This window comes from Equus przewalskii, chromosome 8, assembly GCF_037783145.1.
Source record: "Equus przewalskii isolate Varuska chromosome 8, EquPr2, whole genome shotgun sequence".
In the NCBI taxonomy this organism is placed as follows: Eukaryota; Metazoa; Chordata; class Mammalia; order Perissodactyla; family Equidae; genus Equus; species Equus przewalskii.
The window spans coordinates 45,635,440-45,662,550 of NC_091838.1; the positions used below are offsets into that span (position 1 = coordinate 45,635,440).

The window sequence follows — 27,111 nt, forward strand, 5'->3', positions numbered from 1 at the left end:
ACAGTAGTTGTGTGGATGCCAGAGCCTAGCACAGTCATTGAACTGAATTAAATCTCTGCCAGCAATCACCATGAGGATCAAAAGATAATTATAGTGCTCTTTCTTTTTGGAAGACCTGATAAGTAAGGGTAGAGGGTGGGAAAGGGGCTGAAGGAGTTTCTGTAGGTTTTATTTATCCATTCCCTCTGTCATTTGCTTCTATAGGTCACTCAGGATAGATTCTGAGAGTTTACTTAGAAGCTGTATTAGGGTTCTTCAGAGAAACAGAATCAATAGAATGTGCGTGTGTATGTGTGTGTGTATAAATGTATGTGTATATGTGTGTGTACATATATGTGTGTGTATACGGGGGGAGGTGAAGGGAGAGAATGATTATTGGGGTTGGCAAGTCTGATATCCACAGGGTAGGCCAGCAGGCTGGAGACCCAGGGAAGAGCTGGTGTTGCAGCTCTAATTCAAAGGCAGTCTGGAAGCAGAATTCTCTCTTCTTTGGGGGAATTCAGCGTTTTTTTCTCTTAAAGCCTTCAAGTGATTGGATGAGGCCCACCAACATGATGGAGGATAATCTGCTTTACTCAAAGTCTACTTATTTAAATGTTAATCTCACCTAAAAAATACGTTCACAGCAACATCTAGACTGCTGTTTAACTAGACAACTGGGCAGCATAGCCTAGCAAAGGTGACACAAAAAATTAACCATCACAGTACCCAGAGGAAGAGAGAGTCGCGGACACACGAGCTCAGTGAGGTGGGCATTAGAAGAGTACAGGGCAGGAATTTTCCTCCACTGTAAAATTTGAGCTGTTAATCTCTACTTTTGGGCAGTATGACACTGTCTACTTGCTTTGCAAGATTTTGCCCCAGTGGGCAGGATGGCCCTTTTTTAGTTAAGACAAAATAAATTCATTTGCTTTTGAGGTTGATTTTGGGGAATTTCCTCAGAGACTCCTTTGAGATAAGTGGGGGCCCTCCACATGTCAACAAAGCTGGGTTGGGTGGAATTCACTGTCTTCATTCTTCCGCCAGGAAAGGGGCTCCTACCTTTAGTGAGAAGTTCTGTTGGAACACCTGACTCCTGAGCTGCTCGTGGGACCCTGGCCTAGCTCTGCAGGGCTCCCTGCACAGTCCGCATTTTGCCTTCAGACTATGGTGTCCCTTCTGTGGAGGCCATGTCTGCAGTTCTGCCCATTTAGTCTGCCTGAGTCATTTGTTCATGCTTTTATTTCTATAAATGCGAGCATACACACACACACCATTTATTCATTCAGCAGATTTATCGCTCAATAAATTGAGCTATTGTACACAAGCCATGCCTTCTACCTCTGGAATCTGATGACTAAATCAAATCCCACCATTTGCACTTCCTAGAGGGATCTCCAGTACACCCATTCCAATTTTGTAGGAAGCTGCTTCGTTTAGGGAGCTAATGAGAGAAAAGAACTGTAGGCTTTCATGCCATGGAGGAGGGGTCTCAGGAGACATCACACCTCAGCTGTGTCATCAGCTTGCTGCATGACCTTGGCAACTCTGTGGAACTTTCTGAGTTTCTTCATTTATATATTGGGTCCAATTATCCCTGCCTTCCTCTTCTCACAGGATGTTATGCAGATTAAAGTGCTGTAACTACTTTGAAGAGTTTGAAGCACCTCACACATGAGAAACGTTCATCAGACAATTAAAACTGGCGTATTTGGGATGTCCATGGGGAAAAATCAGTAGCTTGGGAAGGTCAAAACCCAAAGCACATTGAACACTTCTAAAAATTAATAGTAAATCTAGGACACCCAGTCACCTGTCTTACCATTCAGGCTTGTGGGAGCTAGAGCTTTCTGAGAAGAGCTTTTCTCTTACTGTGCCCTATCCTGAATATTAGACTGAAAAGAAGATGTTAAAAGGAGGTTTGAACAGAGATGGATTTTTAAAAAATGGATTACTTCTGTGAACTGTCCTGACATGACTGTTCAATCCAGTTCATTTCTACACTGATGTAGTTGCTCAACTCCCTACATTTTCCTCAGGGAAAGATGTCTGCAAATCGACCCACCACGGCTGCGAACACATTTGTGTTAATCGTGGCAGTTCCTACATCTGCAAATGCTCAGAGGGATTTATTCTAGCTGAGGATGGAAGACGGTGCAAGAGTAAGTGATCGAAACTTGGCTTTCTGCTTTAATTCGCCTTGGGAGCAATTGCTTTCTGGAGTGTTTTCGGGAAACAAAGACCTCCCCTCTGCTTCTACCATAAATGTAAATGTGTATATATAAATACAAATAGGGAAGAGAGAGCTTAACTGCAACGCTTGTGAAAAAACTTTTGGTTTTAGTTGACAGTAAGTTCACTATCAGCAAAAGGCTAGAGTAACCTTAGCTGAATAAGAATATCTCAAATGAGGGAAGTAAGACTTGTGCTCTGTTCTGTGCTGGAGAATTACCTTCAGTTTTTGGCATTGCACTTTAGGAAGAGAGAGATGAATCAAAGACTCTTGAGAGAATTACTTTATAATCTCAGAGTAGAAAAGACTTTTCTAAACATGACATGAAACATAAAAGCCATAAAAGAAAAAAAGGGAAAATGTATAGTAAGAGATTAATGCTACGATACTTTTGTTTTTTTGGTGAGGAAGATTACCCCTGGGCTAACATCTGTGCCAATCTTCCTCTATTTGTATGTAGGAAGCTGCCACAGAATGGCTTGACAAGCAGGGTGTAGGTCCATGCCCAGGATCCAAACCCACAAACCCCAGGCCACTGAAGCAGAACACGTGAACCTAACCACTGTGCCACTGGGCTGGCCCCTACATTTTTTTATCTGTTATCAGAGATCAAAAAGTCTGATGATTCCTTATGTTGGCAAAGGTACATTGTAATAGTCAATGATAAATTTGTTACTAGGTGTCTGAATTGGTACAACCTTTAGGAGGGCAATTTGGCAATATTTTAAAGGGAATTCCACTTCTAGGAGTTCATCCTACCAATAAGTGCATATATATATACAAGGATATTTTGTGCAGCATTATTTGTTGCAGCAAAAAATTGAAAACAAGGTAAATGTCCACCCATAAGAGGCTGGTTAGATAAATTATGGTGCCACTATATGATAGAATACTATACAGCTGTTACAAAGAATGAAGCAGCTCTAGATGTATACCCAAGATATTTTAGGTGAAAAAAGCAGGGTGCTGAATGGTTTTCATAGTATGCTACCATTGCTGTATTCTGCAAAAGGCTCCAACATACATTCTCCCTCGATACAGATATAGATACACACACACAGCCCCTTTGTAATATTTGAACTTTGTTCCATGTGCATGTGTTATTAAAAACAATTTTTAAAGAAAAAGGGTAGAGACAAACAAGATTTAGAAAGCATCATGGTGAGGAAGTACAATGTCAAGTGAAATGTAAAGTAAGAAACTGAGGATCTTTGTAGAAAAAAAGACTTGAGCTACCATTCAGATACCAAAGTGACAGTCACCTCATTCATGATTTATATGACCTCTCCCCATAAGGGAAAGGCAGGCCATGGGGGAGAAGCTACAGCTTAGTCGGAGGACAAAGACACTTTCTCTCAGGGAAGCTGTGTGATTGATTAGTTAAGATCATGAGCTTTGGGTCAGACAGACCTGGATTTGAGCCCCTATTCCTACACTTGGGTGACCTTAGAGAAATCATTTAACTTCTCTTGAGGCTCAGTTTCTTCATCTATAACATGAGGATACTATCTCACAGAATTGTTGTAAATGAGATCGTGTATTTAAAGGTGCTTAGCCCAGTGCCAGCACCCTCAGCTTGACATTTTTGTTAGTGGTTTGACAGATGACAGCTATTGTAATCATCCACAGCAGAGCTGTCCAAAGCTGGGGCTTCAGGGGTGAGGTGAGGAGTTCCTCAGCAGGAGAGGTGTTCAGGCCCAGCCTGAATGGTACTGGTAGGGATGTTGGAAAGGTGTAAGCAATAGGAGGCCTACACTAGATGACCTTTAAAGGCCTTGTCTGATCCTGAGATTCCGGAACTTTGTGAAAATTAAGTTCTGAAAGCAAATCACAGCTCCATTCCAGTCTCATTGATTCAACTACCAAAAGAAAATGCCCAAGCAAAGTTGGAGTGACCCTCCTGCAAACAAGTAGCCAGCAAGGGGGTCTGTCATTCTTCCTGAGTCTGAAAGCAAAAGTCTGGCACTTCTTGGGGCCAGCCCATGGCTGAGTGGTTAAAGCTCCACATGCTCTGCTTTGGTGGCCCAGGTTCGTGGGTTCAGATCCTGGGTGCAGACCTATTCCACTCATCAGCCATGGTGTGGAGGCATCCTATATACAAAGTAGGGGAAGATTGGCACAGATGTTAGCTCAGGGCTAATCTGCCTCAAGCAAAAAAAAAAGAAAAAAAAAAGGAGGAAGATTGGCAACGATGTTAGCTCAGGGTGAATCTTCCCCACCAAGAAAAAAAAAGTCTGGCACTTCTTGCCCTGGTCTTCTTCCACTCTACCTAGCTGTCTTGTTTCCTGGAGAAGTCTTCTGTGCCCCTCTGTGCAGGGATGCTGCAAGTGCTGGTTTTGTTCTGTAAGAAAAGAGTGAATGGGGAAGAGAAAACAGACTCACTGCTGAAAAATTATTCCAGCATTTCTGAAATCTGCTGGAGAGCCTTGTGCACACCACCTGAGTCTTTTTTTGGTTGATTCAAGAACAGGCTGTGAATGTAAATGAAGCTCTGAATTGGCCTTTTCCTCTTTCACTAATGTAGGATCAATAGGTTGAGTAATGAGAACAAGCACTTAATGGAGAAAGAGAAGAACCCAGCCCCTTAACACACACACACACACACACACACACACACACACATCAGCATGTTATTCAGGCCAGGCATTGAAATAATTTTGCTTGTGTGTGTCTTTACTTATATTGCGCGTCACTTTCAAAGATTAGACAGCTGCTTGATATGTGAAAGAGGATGCTATACTGCATACTGCAGACTGTTTGGAATGAGATCATCCATTTGGGATCTGTCCGTTTTTCTTATGCAGCCCTAAATAACAAAAAATCTCTCCACACCCAGCTTACTTAAGTATTTGCATAAAGCTTTTACTGTCAACCATCTGAGTTGCCTGAAAAGCTTCCATGTAGATAATTATTCACAGTGATAATTCATTTTTGAGCTTTAATAATATGCTACCCAGTGGACACCACCTCCTTCATTTATTCTGTCAACCAGCATTTATTGAACACCTACTGTGTGCCAGGTAGTGGGGGTACAGAAATGAATAGGACTTGGTCCTTGCTGAGGAGGAACTGCAGACCAGAGGAGGAGACTGACACGATCAGATAGCTGGCGTACAGTGTGGAGGACTCCATAGAGTAGTGTCAGGGATTCTGCTTTGGTCACTGTTGCATCCTGCTGCGTCTGCTGCCTTGCACAAAGAAGGTGCTCAATAAACAAATTTTTGTTGACTAAATTAGTAGTGTAGCTAAATTACTAGAATAACTTAGGAGTACACAGAGAGTAACTAATACAAGCTGGGTTCCTAGGAAAGCTCCCTGGAAGAAGTGATGGCTGAGCTGAACTTTAAGAACTTCCTTCTCTATCGTCTGTTGGAATGCAGCACTGGGGTGATGTCACTCTCCTGGAGTAAAGTTAGAGGACTCTTTTGGGTGCTCAGACCCTTCAGCCTAGTCTACACACAGTCCCTCCCAGACCTGGCTGTCAGTGACCCAGAGTACAGTCTGACCTGGTTTCCAATTCGTACCTCTGCTGTGTGTTTTTGCTTGTGAAAAATACTACTTTTATCAATTTAACAAGCCACATATAAAGGCAAATGTGAAAATTATGGTTGCTCGTTACTCTCCCAACACTTCAATCTGCCCTGTGTATTATCTAAAGAACAAAGGTGGTTCTCCAAAGTAGTTATGCCCCCAGTTGGAGCATAGTCGTCTTCTACTCTTGTGCATAAATGACATTTATCATTTAACTATCTCAACATTCCTTTGTTCCTGTAGGATGCACTGAAGGCCCAATTGACCTGGTCTTTGTGATCGACGGATCCAAGAGCCTTGGAGAAGAGAATTTTGAGATTGTAAAGCAGTTTGTCACTGGAATCATAGATTCCTTGGCGATTTCCCCCAAAGCCGCGAGAGTGGGGCTGCTCCAGTATTCCACGCAGGTCCGCACAGAATTTACCCTGAGAAACTTCGGCTCCGCCAAAGACATGAAAAAAGCTGTGGCCCACATGAAATACATGGGCAAGGGCTCTATGACTGGCCTGGCCCTGAAACACATGTTTGAGAGAAGTTTTACCCAAGTAGAAGGAGCCAGGCCTCTCTCCGCACGGGTGCCCAGAGTGGCCATCGTGTTCACAGACGGACGGGCTCAGGATGACGTCTCCGAGTGGGCCAGTAAAGCCAAGGCCAATGGTAATATGCGATGGAGGTGTGGTTTACACCACTCACAGTTCAGGTTTCTTAAACTCACTCAGTGGTCACAGCTGCCATAGGGGTGAGATTCTTTGAGCGTACAGAAAGGCTTCCTGTCAACTGCTGTTATACACCTTTACTAAACTGTCACCTAGAGGCCTTAAAGGGACCCCACAGGAGTTAAAGGACTCAGGAAGGATGTGAAAGGCCGACTGCTGACTGGGTGGTTAGTCTACACACAGACCACACTTGAGTAATCATCTACCACGATTTACTAGCCAGTGTGTGACCTCAGGGGAGACAATCAGCCAACCTCGCACAGTCTGTTTTAACCACAGATAAATACAAAACAGTTCCCAAACACTGTCTGGTCGCTTTAGAATCACCTGAAGGGTTGGGTAAAACTAGATTCCTTGTGGGAGGAACTTTTACTGAGACCTTTTTTTTTTAAACCAGTGCTTCAGTTGAACATTCTCAAAGTGCAATAGCCTCACGATAGTGAATATTCCTATGTTTCAAGGAGGCAAATTTAGCTTTTGAGATAATCAAAATATTGGAATAGACTGACTCTATAACTCTTGTTTCTCGGTAAAGCTCAGCCTCTTCTCTGTGGTTTTTCTGACCCCATGTATAATGCACGGAGGGACCTGAGTTTCCTTTAGTTGTGTATATATGTGCAGTGTGGCAGAGGAGTGTGGCCCTTGGAAAAGGAAACCCAAAACCTAGGATGACTGGTAGAGACAGCTTAAGGTGAAGTGTCTGGATTCCTTGGGGTGATAAGAAAACTTGAGGCTGTGAAGCAGTTGGCTTGAAAGCCACTTTCTTTAAGAACTTGTTGAGGGCCCCCTGCTGTCACAGGTCCTCTAAGGGGAAAAACGGAATTTGCACACCAGGGGCTTCATTCAAGACTTTATGGACCCAGTGCCTGGATCAGGCCTGGCATGCAGTATATGTGTGACTAATACTTGCTGAGTGAATGAACACAGAAGTGAAAGTGCTAGCAATTCCTTTAGTGAATTCCATTCCTCCCCACAGAAAGGCTGGTTCACAGCAACATTCAATCACTCTCTTTGTGAAGGAGGCCATTTTATTGATATTGCTTACCTCACTATTCACTCCTTTTTCCTAGCCCAGTAGAGTAGTAGCCACAAAAGCGGTCCTGCCCTGAATCATCTGGGTGGATTGTGAAACTGGCTGCTCACGCACAGTTCCTCTGCTTCTAGACTAGCTTGCTAGAGCTCATGTCAAACCCATGGGCCCCTAAAGACTGCATTCTTAAAATGTCTTGGGGAAAGCATCTTGTCTCCAAAGACAGTGGTTAGCCCTTTTGTCTCACTAAGACTAATCTACCCTACTCTTTCCCCCACTCGAATTTCCACCAGTCACCGAAAGGTAGGTGGTAGGAGAAACAGATGTTTATTTGGTTCTTTGATCAACAAGATTTATCTGAAGTGACATCCCCTAATGAATGTAATTACTCCTATGCATAGCTAACACAATCTTAAAATAGTAGTTATCCTTTTTTGGAAGTTGTGCATCAAGTCACTGGGCTCCCAGACAAACATGCTGAACTTGGCTACTGACCTTCCAGACTTAGAACAAGGCATAACTCTTGCTCCTTGGTTTGAAGAGCTGTTTTTATGTGTATTTAAAAACAAAATCTACTGTAATGAATTACCCAGAATAAGATATCAGTGCTGAAAAATGTTGAAAACCAAGCAGAACTTAAGTTCTTATTGTGTTTTACTTTCAAACGAAGAGTATATGGGAGAAGGGAGTCTAATGATTAATTTTGTATAGAAAAGCTTTTGGAGCAATCTCATATCCCCTTTGAAATCTAAGGTTGATACCTGGGTTTGTTCTGACTTTGGGATTCCAGTGGTCTGCAGATTCTCCTTTTCAGCTTAGCACCTCCTCACAAGGCTTTGTCCTCCCAAGAGGAGTGGACAGAATGCAGCTGCACTTGGCCCCAGGTCACTTAAACTTCCTACCCTGTACCTTCGAGAGGTAGAAACCAGGTTATAAGGTCATAAATTGACCTGCTGCTTAGAATTTTCCCAGAAGAGATTCCCATTTGTAAGCCAAAAATATAGTGCTCTCTTCTACTTTATCCACAAGGCTAATTCAGGGAAACGTTGAAGATTTATTAAATGACCTTGCCCAGAGCTGAACAAGAGGTTGGTGGTCTAGCTCGCCAACCTCTCCTAGATGCCTCACCTTCCTTTATCTTGGATGCCTCTCTTTTGTTCATAGAGCCAAAATAAAATGGTGGAAAAATAAAGGGAGGTTGACATGGACCGCTCAAATCACACCACTTAATATCTAGCTGGCTTTGGGTGCAGTACGCACAACTTCCAGACCCTGGGAACACAACTCTAACTATCTTGCTCTTAATTTGCTCTGCACCTTAGGTATAACTATGTATGCCGTCGGGGTAGGAAAAGCCATTGAAGAAGAACTACAAGAGATTGCCTCTGAGCCCATAGACAAGCATCTCTTCTATGCAGAAGACTTCAGCACAATGGGGGAGATCAATGAAAAACTAAAGAAAGGCATATGTGAAGGTACTATAACTTACCTCTAGGAGAGATCTTAGCAAACAGGGCAGCACAAACCCTTGAATGAGAAATTCTCAACCCATTCCTTCAAAGTGCTCAAAAAAGTGCCTACCTGGTGTGCAGGGCCAGTGATGCCTGGAAACACTAAGCACAAAAAATGGAACAGGGGAGAGAGAAGACAAAAGTAACAGCAAACACTGTTTGAGCACTCGCTCCGTGTCGAGCAGTGTTTTGACACACCAGAATACTTAATCCTCACAAAGACCCTATAAAAATGATCATTTAACAAGAAACAACCATTATATATATCAGGAGAGCTGATGCGCAATTTCAGGATGTGCCTGGGATTGGAGTGGAAAAGGATGGTAGTCCTTTCAAGCCCACTGTTGACTATTTAACAAATGCCTTCCTGCATGGACCACTTCTATTTACAGAATATTAGACTGCCCTTTACCATTCAGATTTTATGTCCAAGAGCTCTCTATGCTTTTCTCCAATTCACTCATTGTGCCAGGTATGCTAACATAGAGCAGTTCTATCTATTTTCCCCTTTACTCATGTCCCAGCTTCAGTCACCAATAAAATCCCAGTCTAAGTGATGTGTCTTACTCCTCTGAAGGAAAGATCAAGGAGGTGAAGGGGAACCAAGAAAGGAAGGCCTTTCAGATTTCTAATGAGAACAGATGATGTTTTGCCTCTAGGCTGTTTCATTCAAGTTGAAATGCCTCAAGTCAAACTTAATCAAACTTTTGTTGCCACCTTACCTTTTTTTTTCCTTCCCCAAAGCTCCAGTGCATGGTTGTATATCCTAGTTGTAGGTTGTTCTCATCTGTGTGAGCCACCACCACAGCATGGCAACTGACAGACAAGTAGTGTGGTTCTGCAACTGGGAAACAAACCCAGGCCACCAAAGCGGTGAGCACCACACTGTAACCACTAGGCCATCAGGGCTGGCTCCCCACCCTACCTTCTTGACATGATATTTTTGGGGGCATTCTTAAGATGCATTTTAGGGGTCCAGACTTCTCTTACTAGAGAGAACTGCCCTAGAGTGGTCTTGGATTATCTTGGTAACCAGTTGTTTTTTGAATTTGTGTTGTTATGAAATAAAACCAAAACACCCTGGGTTACAGCAGGTAGGTAAGGAATTGGTCTGGGACCAGTTTCCTAGAGAACACATGATGCATACAGACAATTGTCACTCCTTTTGGTCATGTTTTTCCTCTCAGCTCTGGAAGACTCTGATGGAAGTCAGGATTCCCCAGCAGGGGAACTGCCAAAGAGGGTCCACCAGCCAACAGGTAAATTTTAAAAAGCAGTGTTTTTAGAATCTTTCATGAATGCTTCTACCATGCTTCCCCCCCAGACAAAAGTTGTAAAGAAGTAAAAGTAAGATTTGAATCATGTTAGCTATGGCTTTTTTCCCCTCAATCAGATTGGAAGCATTTACTTTACACTTTAAACCATATTTGGTAATAGCCTCTCTGCTGACAGTCTTTTTACCACAGTATGTCCCAAAGTAAAGCTGTCTCCCATGCTAGAAATACCAAGTACCTTACTCTGACAGCTGATGGCTGTTTTATAACCACAACCGTGTTAAACAGGTTTGACTTCAGTTTTCTTTCTCTTTACAGAATCTGAGCCAGTCACCATAAATATCCAAGACCTACTTTCCTGTTCTAATTTTGCAGTGCAACACAAATATCTGTTTGAAGAAGACAATCTTTCACGGTCTACACAAAAACTTTTTCATTCAACAAAATCTTCAGGTAATTCCAAGTAAAATATCACTAAAAGGTAACTTGCCAACAAGTTTGCCTGCCAACAAACTCAGCTTAAAGTGGGAAAGGAAAGGAGGAAGTAGGAAATAGGATAGGGGAAAAGAGAAGTTAAGTAAAACGAGAACTAAAAGAAATAAACTAGAAGAAACTGAGTACATAGTCTTCCCCCAGACCACAATAAAGGCCACTTCCAGTTTGGAAGCATATACAGCCCTTTCCTGGTATTTACTGGATCTGGCTGCATGGAAAAAGTGGAACATTTCTTTCATTATGGTTTCCTCCATATGCTGATTCAGTCCTATTATTATGTGTCTGGGAAGTCTGGTGAGTTATAGAGGTGAACACTTTCCATCTGCTTTTGCAGGAAGTCCTTTGGAAGAAAAACCCGATCAATGCAAATGTGAAAACCTTATGATGTTCCAGAACCTTGCAAATGAAGAAGTAAGAAAATTAACACAGCGCTATATCCTTTTCTGTTATGCTTCTGTATGGAATGCAAAGGATATTATCAGAACTTCACAAATACTATATATGGGTATAAATCAAATGAAGTCATTTCCATAAAGAATAATGAACTCCAGGAAAGATTTTCTTAAATACCTGATAGGTGTTTGAGAGCCAAGGGCAAGCCAAGCTTAGTGGCAAGGGTCAAGCACTTAGTTGCTATCTGTGTTCTAGAGGGTTTAGCAATAAGGCAGTCAGCCAGTCAGTATGCAAACGAAAGAAAAAACAGTTAACTCCCTCTCTGCTGGGAGGAAATGAAGGATATATACTAGGTCTGAAGTGCATCAAAGGGACAGTATGTATAGGCAAAGAAAGCTGTAGAATGAAGAGGTTTCAAACTCCATCTAGACTGCAAACCTTTCCTCTGGCCCCAAGCCACATCACAGCCACATCTGGTCAGTGTGGAGTTTCTAGAGGGCTGCAGTGGGTCTTTTTGTTTATTTGGCAGCAGAGATCTTTTATATCAGCACTCTGAGATGAAACATTCTACTGAGAGAACAGCAGGATCCAATGATTCACTGGAATAATACAAATAAAAGGAATGCTTTGAGATAATGGAGAAATGAGGATTCACTGCTTTTACACACTTAACACCCTTGCCAACTGCTCTGAACTTAAAATTACAGTAAGCTTACTCAAACTGGCTGGTATCTCTCAACATGCACCAACTAATCTAAAGGGAAATGACTTAATTCTGAACTATTTCTGTGCCATTGGCTTTATGTAAGGAACGGCATACAGCCTTTCCTTTTCTGAAAGCAGAAATATGCTCCCCTGAGTAAAATAATCTGGCAGTGTTTAATATAGATTATGAATCTGGGCCTCTAATTCTGCCATCAAGGGGACTAGTGGAGGATATTAGGGAGTTTACAGGGAGGAAGACAAATGCTTATTCTAATGCCCCTCCCCTCTCTCCCAGCCCACTTCTGGTCTATTTACAAGAGACTAAGGAAGTTATATCTAAAGTAACATAGGGCAGAGGCTTCAAAGCTGGCCTATCTGGCATCATAGGTGAAAACTCCCCCTCTCTCTTCTGACCTCCTATCTTACTTTCCAAGGCCTAATCCTTTTGTTTTCCCTTCACCACATTCCAACATTATCAATTCTGGCTCCCAGAGGTGTGCTATGGCAAACTAGTTTACAAGCAACAGGGGTGTGAGTAGAACTAAAAATTAAAAAAAGAATTCGAACTGAGCTATTTGTCTTTAACCTGAAAAAGATTTATAGTCTTGAAAGCATGTGTTAAATGAGTTACTATCAACTTACAAGTGAGGATTTTAAAATTCTTAACTGAAATGGAACAACACAAAGCCTTGTATTTTTCAGGACAAATTTTTATGTAGATAAATCAAGTTGTATTTGAATGTAGATAAAAATAGGCAATTCAGATTCCTCCTCTTCCTTAATTTGAGATTTACTAGAAGAAATGACACAGAGAATGGAAGCCCTGGAAAATCGCTTGAGATACAGATGAAGACTCGAAATGCTTTACGTATTTGTACATCATTGTATCAAGGATTACAACAAAAGCAGTTCAGAGCCCCAAAGCTCAGGCTGTTAATTCTTTAAGGTTGTAAAGTAAAACATAAGTGAGAAAGCTGGTTTGCTATACAACAAAGGCAAAAGGTAGACACTCACTTGTATAAATTTGAGAATAAAAAAATCTTTCAGAATCTTAAAACGAGTTTGCCAAGTGAGAACAAATAAACTATGCAAGATATTCTGTAACATACTGTGGATATGTTTTTCTTCTGCCTCTTCCTGCCTTAGAGTGTTGCAATCTCATTTGACTACAAAATAAAGTTTGCACAGTCTTACTTCTGTAGAACACTGGCCATAGGAAAAGCTGTTTTTTTTTTGTATTGGACTTTACCTTGATATATGTATATGGATTTATGCATAAAATCATAGAACATATGTACTTGTGTAACAAGTTGAATTTTTTTTACACAATATTAAAATTCACTTCAGAGAATGGTATTCTGTGTAAAATTCATTTAACTTTAAATGCAAGGGATGTATACATGAGAAATGGCCAATATGCATATGAAAAACATGTGAAATCTCACTAGCAATCCGGAAAATGCAGGTTAAATCAGCTTGGCAAAAATTTGTATGTCTGACTATAGTGCTGGAAACAATGTGGAAATATGGGGCTCTTGTACACTGCTAGTAAGAATGCAAATGGGTGGTCTCTTTGGAGAATAATCAGTCAATACCTAGTAAAACTGAAAATGCACACAACCCTGTACTCTTAGCAACTGCACTTACAGGTATCTAACTAGATGGTTTTAGCAAATACATTCAAGACCTGTACAAGAATGTTACTGGAGTTTCTAACAGTAACACATCAGAAGTAACCTAATCATCATAAAGGGAAATGATAAATTGTGGTGTAGTCCACCCTTCAGAAATACTATACAATATTTAAAAGAAATGCACTAAATCAACATATATACATGGTAAAACTCAAAAAGATGAATTTAAAAAACCAATGGCAAAGTATGTTTAGCATACCGTTTCTGTAAATTTAAAAAAAAAACAAACATTACTAGTTGTTCAAAAATACATAAATATGTACATTTAAGTACAAGAAATGTTCTAGAAGGATATACACAAAGTGGTTTCCTGGGAAAATAAGGAAGTAGGACTAGGAACAGGGTCAAAGGAGACTTGAAGTGTACCAGCAGTTCAAGGCACTTGCAGCAAGAAACGCTACAGGTGGCAGCTTCTTTACGAAATGAAGACACCCAAAATGACATCCTTCCCATGGAAGCTGTTTTGGAGACCAATGATACTTTACAAAAACAAAACACGTTGAATAAGCTTATGTTTAAATACTTCAAGATAAGTATTTCCATCAGAATGTCCTCCTAAAGGGCATCGTGGTCAAGTGGGAAGAACATTTCCAAGGCTGCAATCACATTTGAAAATCCTGATTCTTTCCCAGTACAAAAGTTGTGATTGAAAGTATTAAACCTTCAGTTTATATATGAGTCATCCGTTTGATCCTGAAAACACATTTTCATTAGGAAGCACTAATTTGGGTTGGCATTACCTTTTAAGATGTAATTATAGTTCAGGCATAGCTTCTAGTTGACTCAATTCTACTTCACTTCTGTTGAGTCCTGGCTCCCCCTAGTGGCTCTAAAGACTGCCTGTGCCCCATCCCAATGCAATATTCTTTTAAGCTATTAAATACATATAATCACAGGGTTTTCAAATTTCCCCAATTTGGGGAGGAAAACGCCTTCATGGAAAGCAAAGGCCTCCAATCAATCCATCAAATTTACAGATTAACCCAAGATATTTAAGATTGTCTAAAATTTGAAATATTTCTCCATTTTCCGTTTTGCTAACTGTGTACATCTCAGGTATAAGGGTTTTGCATTCTAGTTTCATTTACTGTGTGACCTTTCCAAGCCTTGATTTCCTCATATTTAAAATGAGACTAATTGTACTAGCTCATTGGGTTGTCAAGAGGATTAAATGAGTCAACATGCACTACTTAGTAAAGTATCTAACATTTTAAATGCTTAATATTAATTTTTATTCTTCAGCAGCCAAGAGAAGAGTATCTAACACAAAGATGGTGCTTTAAGTGTACATTAAGTGAATGAATGGATTCTTTGCTTACCTTACATGAGGTACGTACTTTGGCAGATTTCCACTCCTAAACTATCTTTTGAAGCAAACAGGCAGGAAGTAGTAAATTAAATAATGGTAGATGTACAAGATGTTCAAAACCTACTATCAACAAGATGAAGATAAAATTCTGGACTAGAAAGCCCCAAGCAATCAATGAGAAATAAGTAAATGTTTAAGGCCTAAAAGTCATTTACTCTGGTTTTTGAACTTATGTGCCAGTAACATAATGAGTGATGTAAAGTTGAAAATGTTAAGCGTCTCTGCCCTCTGGGACCTTAGTTTAGTGAGAGACAGATGTGATTAATGCCATAAAAAATGTTCTATGGTAACTCAGAGGCACCCAATTTAGACTAGAAGAGAGGATGTTGGCACAGGCCTGGAAAAGGAAGAAAAGGGAAAGAAACCAGCCATCACTGCAGGCAGAGACAGCAGGTCTAAAGGGCAGCTAGAAATAAGAGTTACAAGACAGCAGATCAAAAAGGACTGTTTTCCATGAACCAAATAACCATCTTCCAGAAGGCCCAACTAACTGCATTCACAACCAGCCTAAAGTTTGATTTCTTCCCTATGCACCTTTGCTCCTGCCACCTACCACACACATTGCAATTAACACACTCCACAATGTCTAACCTCTTGTTTGGGACTGTCCTCTCTCTCAGGATAGGTATGCAGTTAAGTCCAACTGGCTGGAATTTCTTGCAATGCCCTATATACTGGAGCTTCCCAGACAAACACATTACCTTTCATTAAAATCAGAAGAGAGCCAGCTTGGACATTCCCAGATCTTCTTGGCCAGTTGCATTTTCTCCAATCCTGGCAGCACTTTAAAGGCACTTCATCACAGCTGCCCCAGGCCAGAATAAGTGAGGTGTATTTCTTATCTACTAGCTTTAAACTCATTTTCTCTGAACTTTCAATTCCTTTCTTGCTAAAACAATGGTGAGCACACAAAAAACACAAAGAAAAGGTAAAAGCCAAAAGATCTTAGAGCATATAATCACCACCTAGAAGGCCATAGAAATCATAAATTTTCTAAAAACCATCATTCCAAAACCCCTGCAGCCAAAGTCATGCAACAGAACCCATTGTAAAGAAATGGTACATTGGCACTCACATTATTCTAGTCTTCAGATCACCAGCCCTTAAGAAATTAAATTGGAACTAGTCCCTGGAGGGAAACATCATCCAGAAATAACCCAAATAGCTGAAAGGTCAATTTGAAGGGGAAATTGACTGAGTTAAGTGGAAAATAGGCACACAAACTTCCTTAACCAAGACTGAAAACACTTTCAACAATGGAAACAGACTAACAGAATTAGAGACCAGTAGTCTGACCAAGCAATTCTTAGCAAGCATAAATTTCAACATTTAAACTACCTTGGGCGCACCAGTTTCAACATTTACAAATTTTCATCTAACCCTGTGGCTCTCAACGAGGAAAGACTACTTTGAAAATGTAGCCTGCCACAACAAAATAACTGTCCCATCAAAAAACGCCAGTTGTGCTCTCAAATTGAGAAATAGTGAGTAACTGCACCACCAGTAAGAACGCCCTAGTTAATAATAGCTACTCTCCAAATTATATCCACCACCTCAGATTAACTGCAGACACAAACTAAAATCCTACAATGTTTCCTTGAAAGAAACAAATTCCTCACCTGTGAAACTGGGGATTTGACCCACCCATGGTTATTTTTATTAAGTAAGTAGTCTTCTGACTCTTAAGTTCAATACACACTTGACTGGATAATGTTATGGAAGGCATCCTTATCTCCTACACCTCATTCATCTACCACCAAAAACTGCCTATCTGAAGTGACTGATTCTAAAGTTAAAAGAATACTGTCATTTCTCATGCTTCTGCAGCCTCAGAGCCCAGCACAGACTGTGTAGGGTATACCCTACCAGCACCATTCAACTCTCTAAATCAAGAGGTATCTAAATCAGTTATTTTTCCCTGAACTAATTTCTCTGAATGTTCCAAAGGATATTAACAGATGTGGGAAAAGGATTCCACAGGACATACTCAGATGTGGTATGCAGTTTCATTAAAAAATATGAACAGTGAGCACACCTCACAGTATCTTTTAGGGCTAAAATTATAAGCACACTTTGGGCAACTGTGGACTTAACACATTGAACATGTGGAATTATTCTGAAGTTATCCAAGTAAATTTCTTATCCACAACCACTGCACACCCTTAGGAAAGATCCTACTTCATCAAAGTTCAACAGAGTTTCTCTCAGCTTGTGACAGAATTTTGGCTATGGGGAACATATTTCATTTAATGCTCTTTGCTACTCAGATTTGGTAGATTTAAGCAGGACTATAAATTCCAATTCTGGGCATTGAATCTTGCTGTCTGTCAAGCATTTTCAAATATAAAATGCCAACAATGTCCTGAGACTGAATTATGAAAATTAAGTCTCTTAAAAATCTAGTACAGGAAAGGAACTCAGTGCACTCCCCTTACAAAAACGGGAAACAGAAACTAGGATGTATACCTCTTAACCCAGAAGTCTTGCCACGTCTAGCTGCCTCATCCTCTCTAGCCCTATTTTCAGGAAAGTGTACTGAAACAAAAAGATCTAAAGAAAATAACTGACATGGATACAATGTTTTTAAAAGAAGCTCTGGCCAGTTTTATTAAAGAAAAATTTTGCATGATTTACTTTTCACCAGTCTGTTCTGGCATGCTTCTAATGATATCAGAATCACCTAGAAAATAAAACACAATAATTTTACAATTCATTGAATCATCAAATTAGCAGTGGTTATCTTCAAAAGTTATTATACTAGCTGTGCTGTCATTTCTTAAGATTGATCAAAGATACCTGGAGTTACAGACATTTCCCAAATAAGATGCATCAGACAAATCAGATTTGGTTTATCCCCAGCATTTATAAAACCAGATCTAGGGAAAGAACTAGGTCTGGGGACACATGCATGGTATTTTAATATAGCGAATGTTTAGCCTGCTCTGATTATTACAAAATCAGAACAGCGAGAATATTCGCAGTTATCTTATGAATTGATTAAAAATTCCCAAGTTCAAAACATAACAGTACGTGTATTTGTAGGCACTACTTCTTCTCAACTTAGTTTTACCTCTCTGTTCTCAGGCAGCCAGTAAGGATTACCTTCTACTATTTCACCTGATTGTTCTCCCCTTTTATAATTTCACCTTTACCAAGGTCATAAATCATCATTTCTTAGGTGCTTCATCAAACAAAATCTGTGATCTCAAACTAACGAACCATTTAGGAAAAGTCAATTATAGTGTACTGACATTCATTATCAATTCTTTGTAAAATAAAACTACAGGTAATCCCTTGCATATCCAAATTCTCACTGTGTGAACTCAGGAACCAAAAACATTTGTAAAGCAAACAATACCTGTATTACACTGTAGAGGAAGAAAACTTATAATTTAAAAAGCATACCTGGATCAATAATAGCCAGTGTGCACACTCTGTAGTATTTTCCACATGCTGTGCCCAATTCAATATTATTGCCACTGTAGTGATGGACACCAGTTTTGGCCAACATGGCGTAGTACTCTATTTCAGATTTCCTTTGGAAACCAAAAGACAAATAAATAAATGCCATACCAAGTGACTGACAGATGAAATGTTACTACTACTTAGTTTTATGTTGATGAGGCCTTCAAACAGTAACTAAGCCAGTCACCACTCTTAAAAACATTATCATCATATCTATTAGCCAATACAAACTATCTTTCCTTGGATCCCTTACAAGGGATGGGACAACCAGCAAACATCCATTGAATACCTACATTTAAGACACTTATCTATGCTCAACGGAAAAGAGGGAAGGGTGAAAATAAAAGCATTATTTACTTAATATTTACTACATGCTAGACAGTTTACATTATTTAACTGCCATGACAACCTCTAAAATATTAGGTACTCCATTCTTTTTAATGAAAAAATTGAGGCACAGTACAGGCGGAAGATCCAGGATGCAAAACCCTGTTATCTTTAAAAGGTAACCCATTTTCACCCTCTGGTGCTCTGAATCCTAGATGGGGAGTGATATTACTTAGCCCAGAGTTAACATTTCTGTGTCAGTTGAGTAGGTAGATATTAACGGTTTTACAAATTTGAAGGGAGTCCTAACAGAACCTTGCCACTGCTCAGTGTGGATCCACAGACAGCAGTAGTTTCACAAGATACTTGTTAGAAATGTAAAATCTCAGGTCCCATCCAAGACGCATTAAATCAGAGCCAGCATTTTAGCAAGATGACTCGTGTGATTGTATGCACATTCACATTGGAGAACCACTGCCATAGAAGGTTTGGAATAAGACCAAAAAACGGGATGGGATGGAGAAGAGAGCACTCAGGCTTTGACAGTTAAGTAACAGACACCCTATACAAAACGCTGTGAGCAGGTCACGCATTACCAGAGAAAAGCAATGCGGGTAGGGGACTGATTATATGGCTTACAATTCTTCAAGATCCAAGTTTCTTTAACTTATTTACACCACCAACTGAGTTCAATTTCCAAACAGGGAGTCAAGCAAAAACTTTGGCCCAGAGAATTAACACAGAGGGATGAACTAGGTGATTCTATGATAGCCTGCAGCTCCATTGGCCAGCCTGAACTTTTCTTATCTAGCTTTTCTACACTGAAATAAGTTCATACAATGAAGCACTTTTAAAGCGTTTCAAAGCTAAAAGAATGACCAAAAAGGCAGAACACAAAATACACACAATAACAAATACTCAAACTTTGACGTTCTGTGGTTTACCCTCTCTGCCATACACTTCCCCCAAGGATACGCTTCACAAGGAGAGAACACGGTGGGGAGAAGGGGATCAAGAGCCAACCACCACAATAGCAACCATTAGTCATTCTAAAAGCCTTTTCTTGTAAAACAAATTTAAATAAAACCGAGTTCTGCTACCCAGATTGCATGTAGTTTACACTCCTGGATATTCGCTCACGAAGAACGTGCAGTGGGCGACACATACTCAGGTCCCTTGGATTACCTCAAAGCTGGGCAGTTGTTGGCGAGGATGACCAGTTTCGCTTTGCCTTGTCTGATCATTTTCAGAGTCTGCTTGTACCCCAGCACGTACTTTCCACTTTTCATAACCAGTTGGAGCCTAGAGTTGATCGACTCCAACGATTTTTTCTACAAAGCAAACATTTAACACGGATGTGAAGGCCTTGTTCGTCACCAGCTCAAAACTGGGTCCAGCTTTCTGGAAGCCGGGCCCCTTAATAAACCTCCGAAGTCGAAGGTCCCAAGTCATTTAAGAGGGCCTCTTGGGTTCCCTGCGAGACCCTCCAATGGCCAGTGGGCACGCTGTGTCCCCGGTGTGCTCAGATCTGCCCGCCCCGGCCGAGACTCATCTCTCCACGTGAATCGGCTTCCAGCCCTGGCCCGCTTCACTCACCGTCTTCTTTGCGGCCACCATCTTCCTGCCTTAGGTGCGGGACGGCCCCCAACCTAAAACATACAGAGCACAGGAAGTTTACGAGCCGCAGCTCCAAACGACAACCCGCGGGGCTCCCTGCGCTGCCTAAACCTCGGCCTGCTGGAGCCCACTCACCAAGAGCAGCCGCCAAGATGGCCGGGGAGGGAGAAAGGAAAGAGCTCCCAAAATGCAAAGCTCTTCACCGCAAAGCCGGGACTCCAGGACCGGAAGCGGAAGCAAATCGAAGGCGGAGGGGGCGGGGCAAGAAGGGGCGCTGTGTTGCCGGTTGCTATAAATACCGCTAGTTAGAGTGGCGGTTGCGGCGAACGCTTCGCCCGGCTGCCGGCCTTAGGCGTCTAGGCGCTGTGTTACTCTGCTGCGCAGAGCTGTGGACTGAGGAACCGAGGGACGTCGAGACTGGCAGGAGTTGGAGAAGCCGACTGAGGGTGAGGCGGGGGGCGTGGCGAGAAGAGGCGGCTGCGGCTGGACCACGGTCTTAGTGCCGCTTTGCTCATTTCTGGAGAGAGTCGGGAGGACCCCGGTGCGCGGCAGCTCCGGGTCTGCGCTCCTCCGTCAGTTCCGCCAGGCTGAAGCAGCTGCGTGCACTCCTGCTCTCGCCCAAGTTGCCGATCCCTCGGAGAACGGTGGCGCCGCGCGCTGGCTCCCCCAAACTCAACTCTTGTGGCTGTGTTAGTGTGAACTTGTAAGCCGAATTTGCAGAGAGCGATAAAAAGGTCCAGTTAAAAAAATCTTTTTGTTGTGAACGTTGGACTTTGACATAAATGTCCAGGGGCGGATCATTCAAAATATTAGGCTCAGAAAGTACCCATCACCACCACCAAAAAAAATGAAAAGTCCAGTCAGACCAGTAGGTAAGCTACTTCGCGTGTCATCGTGCCCTGGAGATCAGGAGGAGCAACCAAAAAAGGGGGGCGGGGGGCGGGGCTAACTGTGCCAGGAACTGTGCTACACCATTCCCCTATTTTATTTGATAGTCACAAAAACTCTTTTGAGATAAGTGACGTTTTTATTCTCAAGTTTCCATATCTAGTGTATTATCGGAGGTAGAGTCAGTACCCAGGTCTGTACTGTAGGTCACTTCACAATTAAAGTTTATTCAAATGTGTGTCCCACTTTGACGTGAAATTAACCAGACAAGTAGGTTGTCATACTACTTTTAACATTTAGGCAGAAATTACTTATTATTGTGCACTTACAGATAATATTTGCCCTCCTCTATTAATGTAGTTCTAAAATATGTTAAGCTCTGTTTTTGCTTGTTAGTAATTTTAGAACAGATAACTAGTCCTCTGATTTAAAGTTAAAGAAACTGAGACCTAGAGAACTTGTGACACTGCTGCCTGATAGTGAAGGCTAAAACGTTATTTCCTCTTTTAATCCTATCCTCGTTTTTCTTTTCTGATCCATGTAAATGTTTCAGTTGTGGTTGTCACGCTGTTATAAAAATTGAATCATCTACTTAAGAGCACTTTCTGTTACAGTTCATGGCAGGTACAATTTGGAAATATTTAGAGTCTGCTTTGGCATTAGACATTCAGGTATGCATTTTTTTTCCCCATTATCATTAAACATTCTTGTTAGGCACTTGATATGGAAAGAACATAATACATCTTACCCTCAAGGGTCTAATAGTCAAGTTGAGAAGACAAGACCTATAAAAAGACACTTAGCATAGTTCTAATTGCCATGTATGAGTATGAAATCGTGATCACAGACGTTGCATGAATGGTACCATGTACCAGGTCCCATGTTAGGCCTGGTCATATAAGATGCCCTGGGAAACTTTGCAGTCTGTGTCTGGAAGAAGACAAACAAATAGCATAATGTGTTTATTCAATTTAACAAATATATTTGACAAATTCAACATCACTCTAGGTACTAAGAATATACAAATACATGGTATCTGTTCTTAAAGAGCATACTATCTAGCTGGGCCTTATAGAAGAGTAATATTAAGAATAATTAACTTTTGCATAGACTTTAATGTACTTTTCACAAATCTTAACTGATGGTTACAATAACCTCATAGGCATTATTATCATCTTTATTTTACAGAGGATAAAACTAGAGAGAAAAGTGGTTAAATAATTTAGTGAAGGTTAAGACAGATCAGTGCTGAGATTTAAAGTCAGGTCTTCTGCAGGATTATCTGAAATCAAAGCGGGATGCATTCTAGTCGGAGAAGAGCAGAAGCAGAGCTAAAAGCATGATCAGAGAGTGGATGGTACAGTTTGGCTGGCATATGGCATTCATGAGGGGGAATGGTGAGAAAAAAATACAAAAAAAGTGAAACATTTAAGATTTAAATGTTATGAGTAAGTTTGCTTTAGCATAGAATTTTAAGAAATCATTTTATGCTTAAAATTTTACTTCATTGTCTAGTCTTTTTCCAGAAATCTATTTAAATCCCTGGATCTTTGTCCATTATTGAAGAGCCCTTGGGAGAGGCTCCCTCAGTTTTCAGCATTTTTAAGGGCAGCATGCCGACCAATTATTCCATTGCTAATGGGAACTGAAAACACTGAAGGCACTAAAATTAAATTGTCACCAAAAAGATTAAAATTAGATATAAAATAGGTTGGGGAAATAGGCTCTTTAAGGACAGATTGACGGTATGTCAAAACATAAAATGAACTTACCCACATGAGCATTTTGTGTAGGGACTGAAGATCACAGTGGTTTCTAGAATGAGGTCGGAGGCTGGAAGGAGGTAAGGAAACACTTTAATTTTATTCCCTTTGTGCTATTTGAGTCTTTTGGCTCAGCAATTCAACTTTTAGGAATCTCTCCTACAATAACAGTTACAGTTGCTCAAAGACATGAACAAGGATATTTATTTAAACGTTATTTTTAATAGCAAAAAAAAATTAGAAACAACATCAAATGCTCATCATTCTTAACCAATATATATGTTTGTATATACATAGAAAATTCAAGTCTGGAAAGCTGATCATCAAAACTTACCTCTGGGTGAGAGATGAGAAGAGTAGGTGGTGAGGAGAGGACATTTACTATTTACTTTATTTCAGTACTGCTTGAATTATTTTACACTGAATTATTTTATAGCATGCAGTAATTGTTACATAAAAAGTTCCATTTTAATAATAAAGTGGTTATTTTCAATAGATCATTTGAAAAACATCAATTATATCTCAAAGTATGCCTCCCAGATCACTTGATTCAGAATCAACTTGAATTCTGACTCCTGGGCCCCACCCAGGTCTGTGGAAAAAAATCTCTGGATGTGGGGCCTGGGAATCTGAATTTAATAAGCAGCCTCGATGATTCTTTTAAATACTAAAATTTGAGAAGTAGAGAACTAAAGAATGAGATAGCCAAGTTGGTTCTGAGGCATGCCTGCTTAAATAGAAATATAAACTAAATGATAATGCCTTACACTTTCTTATTGAGCTCTGTACTTTCAAAGCTCTTTAATATTTGCTTTTCCCAAAGTAATCAGGATAGACATTACCCCCATTTTAGAGAGTGAATGATTAAACCACTTGAGATGACTTTCTTGAGGTGTTTTTCATTATTTGATACCAAGTTTCCTGTCCTTACTGTTATGTCCTCATTATGCTTTAAAAGAAAGGCCTTCATTACTTTCTCCCAGGGGCCTTACAGTGGTTTTGTACTGGAAACCAGAGAAGTCCAAAGCACTTCATTTTTGTGTATGAATCATGACCACAGAATGAGAATTCTTCCTAGGAAATGTTAACTGAACCTGCTGTATCTCTTTGGAGATAGACTTACATTCTTCATTTTCTATGCATGAATTTGGACAACTTATCTAACCTCCCTAAGCCTCAGTTTCCTCATCAATAAAATTAGAATGATGTCTACCTCACAGTGTTGTTGTTGAGGATCACCGTAAACATAATAGTGTTAAAGCACCTGGCACAGGGCCCTGTACAGAATAAGTATGTCTTCCTCAGTCCCAATCCCACCTCCCCAACCTCCCCACTGCAGCCACCCACCCACACCCAGGTCATTCACAACATCACAAAACCTGTACACTAGAGGAAGAAACACTTGGCATGCAAAATGACAGTCAAATCCTTTGGCTCATGAAGATTTTGTAAAGATTTCCATGCTTGTATTTATTAGAGCAAGAGTTGCCAAACTTTTTCTGTACAGGGCCAAATAGTAAATATTTTAGGCCTTTCAGACCATATGGTCTCTGTGGCAACTGCTCAACTCTGCTGTTGTAACACGAAGGCAGCCAAAGACAATATGTAAATGAATGGGCATGGCTGTGTTCCAGTAAAACTTTACAAAATCAGGCAGCTGGCTGGATTTGGCCTGTGGGCCATGGTTTGCTGACCCCTGTGTTAGAAAATTACTGTTATTAAAAATAGCTACTTTTCATGTCTGTATGGTGACAGATAAAAACTAGCCTATTGGTAGCGAGCACCATGCAGTCTACACAGAAACTGAGATATAGTAATGTACACCTGAAATTACACAATGTTATAAACCAATATGACCTCAATAAAATTTCAAAAAGAAAAAATAGCTACTGTAAGTCATAGAGAATGTCCTTAGTCTAAAGAGATGTATGTTGAAGTAATTACAGATGAAGTGTCATGATATCTGCAAATTATTTTCAAATTGCTAAAATAAATGTAGATAACTGACAGGTAGGTAGGAAGAACAAATGCAGCAAGGTGTTAACATTTGTTAATTTTAAGTGGAGGGTATATGGGTGTTTGTTGTACTAATTGACTTTTCATAAGTTCGAAAATCTTAATACTAAAAAGTCGGGAAATTTATATGTTTTGAGAAAGGACTTTGCCATGCAGACATTATTTTATTTTTTCTGGATCCTAGTCTGTAGCATTCAGAGTGATCTTAAAAGAATACCAACAGGTAAATGTGATAGGACAGAATTAACACGAGGCTCTCCTTTGGTTTTTCTTCACGAAAATCACTGCTCCAAGTTTCTGAGAACTCTGCAGGCACCTGCATTTGTGATGCCTCTGGCTTTTACTTGCTGTGAGAATTAAAACTGACAGGCTGCATTCCCTGTAAGAGCAAATACTAACAAGTTCATCTGATATTCACTGGTTCAGCTCACTGACTCATCCCTTATTGTTATGCAGTTAAAACTACCATATTCTTTATCATCGACTATTATTTATTCGGTGTCCAGATTAGCAAGTGGCCCATTAGTAATTGAGAACTCTGTCTTAACTCAGCCTTCACATCCTTAAGTCACCCTGGACATTAAACGTGCTCACAGATATGGCTGGGAGGGAGAGGGACAGTGAATCCAAGTGAAAAGACCCTGCAAATTCAGGGAGTGTTGGCGGCCTTTCAGCTAACTAAACACACCTACACCTGTACAGGAATTCTCAACACTTAGAGGACAAGAGGGAATGCTGCTCCTTGTTCATCTCCGCTCTCTCTGCCTCTGCAATAATAAAGAATCAGAAATATTTCTCCTATCGCCTTTCTGTTCAGACCGGGAATCTTCCAGACTGCACTTGATTAAAAATAAGCCAGAGAAATGCTTTCTCCTATTTTTTAAAGCATTTTTCCATCCAAGGAAGCATATTTTTTTATACTCTTGGATATAAAGAACGCAGAGTACTTTATTCACTATTTTACTATGGAAGAGTGACACTTTTGGAAAGTAGGGTGGTGTCCATAAAGGTTGGTCTTTTGGTCATTTTTTATTTCTTAGAGTCAGTTTTTGAAATTTTCATATAAATGGCTTCCTGTGTTTCTAAGTGTCCACAAAAGTATGACGTTGTACATATTATTTTTAACAATTTGAAAAGCCTACCATGTACTTTTATCCTTAATAAAGTTGTAATACATAGGCTAAGACATCAAGATACTATTGGCCTTTAAAGTCACAGTATCAGTTATCATCAGGTATTATCAAGATAAGACTATAAGGAATAAGGCAGGACAAGTAATTGCTAAGAAGGAGAGCTGTCAGGGAGAGGGAAGGTAGGGTAAGCATTGTATATTATTCTAAATACTTTTGTAAGCAACAGAAACAAACTAGCTCAGTTAAGAAGAAAAGGAATTTATTTTGTAGTTCATCAAATGAACAAGAAGCCTGGAGAGCAAGACCCAGATGTGCATATACTGGTCATGGGAGAAGCAGACCCATTTATTAGTCACTGGTGCAAAGCACACTCTGCAAACCACAGGGCAGCATCCCAACCTTCAAAGGTGTTTAATTTTGGTTGCTGCCATAACTGAGTGTTTAATGTTCCATTCCATCATTCTGTAAGTTTAGCTTCTGGACGATGAGGTACATGGAAAGACCAGTAAATCACATAGCAGTTAACCTATTCCCTTACTTGTCTCACACTAAAGTGAGTTCTTTCAGCCATAAGAAATAATGAAATCTGGCCATTTGTGACAACATGGATGGACCATGCTAACTGAAATAAGTAAGGGAGAAAGTCAAATACTGTATGATCTCACTCAGAAGAAGAAGATAAAAACGGAGACAAACACATAGCGACAGAGATTGGATTAGTGGTTTCCAGAAGGGAAGAGGGGAGGCACAAGGGTAAAAGGGATGATTACGCACATGTGTGTGGGGATGGATGGTAACTAGTCTTTGGGTGGTAGACTTGATGTAATCTACACAGAATTCGAAATATATTACGATGTACACCTGAAAGTTATATAATGTTATAAACCAATGTCACTGCAATAAAAAAAATGTTTAAAAAAAGTGAGTTCTTTGATGATACAATGCTGAATGTAATGTCTTGATGGATATGTA

General features: G+C 40.4%; 3 protein-coding genes and 1 non-coding gene across 10 annotated transcripts in view; 2 read left to right on the top strand and 2 right to left on the bottom strand.

Moving 5' to 3' along the window:
- MATN2 (matrilin 2) overlaps positions 1-13,223 on the top strand; it is a 141,105-nt gene extending 127,882 nt beyond the window's left edge. For 4 of the 7 annotated variants that reach the window (XM_070631800.1, XM_070631798.1, XM_070631801.1 and 1 more), the window contains 7 exons: positions 2,019-2,141; positions 5,987-6,400; positions 8,812-8,964; positions 10,188-10,259; positions 10,593-10,727; positions 11,104-11,202; positions 12,662-13,223. In XM_070631800.1, the coding sequence (XP_070487901.1) occupies positions 2,019-2,141; positions 5,987-6,400; positions 8,812-8,964; positions 10,188-10,259; positions 10,593-10,727; positions 11,104-11,202; positions 12,662-12,717 (1,052 nt within the window). In that variant the 3' untranslated portion in view covers positions 12,718-13,223. The remainder of the gene's footprint in view (positions 1-2,018; positions 2,142-5,986; positions 6,401-8,811; positions 8,965-10,187; positions 10,260-10,592; positions 10,728-11,103; positions 11,203-12,661) is intronic. The other 3 variants (XM_070631799.1, XM_070631802.1, XM_070631804.1) reach the window with 1 other exon arrangement.
- A 4,287-nt stretch (positions 13,224-17,510) lies between these two features.
- Positions 17,511-21,045, bottom strand: RPL30 (ribosomal protein L30). Its single transcript, XM_008541193.2, has 5 exons — positions 20,475-21,045; positions 20,319-20,371; positions 19,908-20,053; positions 18,336-18,466; positions 17,511-17,610 (listed from the first exon to the last, which is right to left on the bottom strand). Exons 2-5 carry the CDS (start codon positions 20,337-20,339, stop codon positions 17,561-17,563), a joined length of 348 nt encoding a protein of 115 aa, XP_008539415.1. The 5' UTR covers positions 20,340-20,371; positions 20,475-21,045; the 3' UTR covers positions 17,511-17,560.
- Positions 17,778-17,911, bottom strand: LOC139085371 (small nucleolar RNA SNORA72). The gene has a single exon (XR_011543644.1). It is a non-coding gene; the product is annotated as a small nucleolar RNA SNORA72 (small nucleolar RNA).
- Positions 21,046-21,051: 6 nt separating the features above from the next.
- Positions 21,052-27,111, top strand: part of ERICH5 (glutamate rich 5) — a 31,410-nt gene continuing 25,350 nt past the window's right edge. Inside the window, exon 1 of the mRNA XM_070631808.1 lies at positions 21,052-21,211. Coding sequence (XP_070487909.1) covers positions 21,187-21,211 — 25 coding nt within the window. The 5' untranslated portion in view covers positions 21,052-21,186. The remainder of the gene's footprint in view (positions 21,212-27,111) is intronic.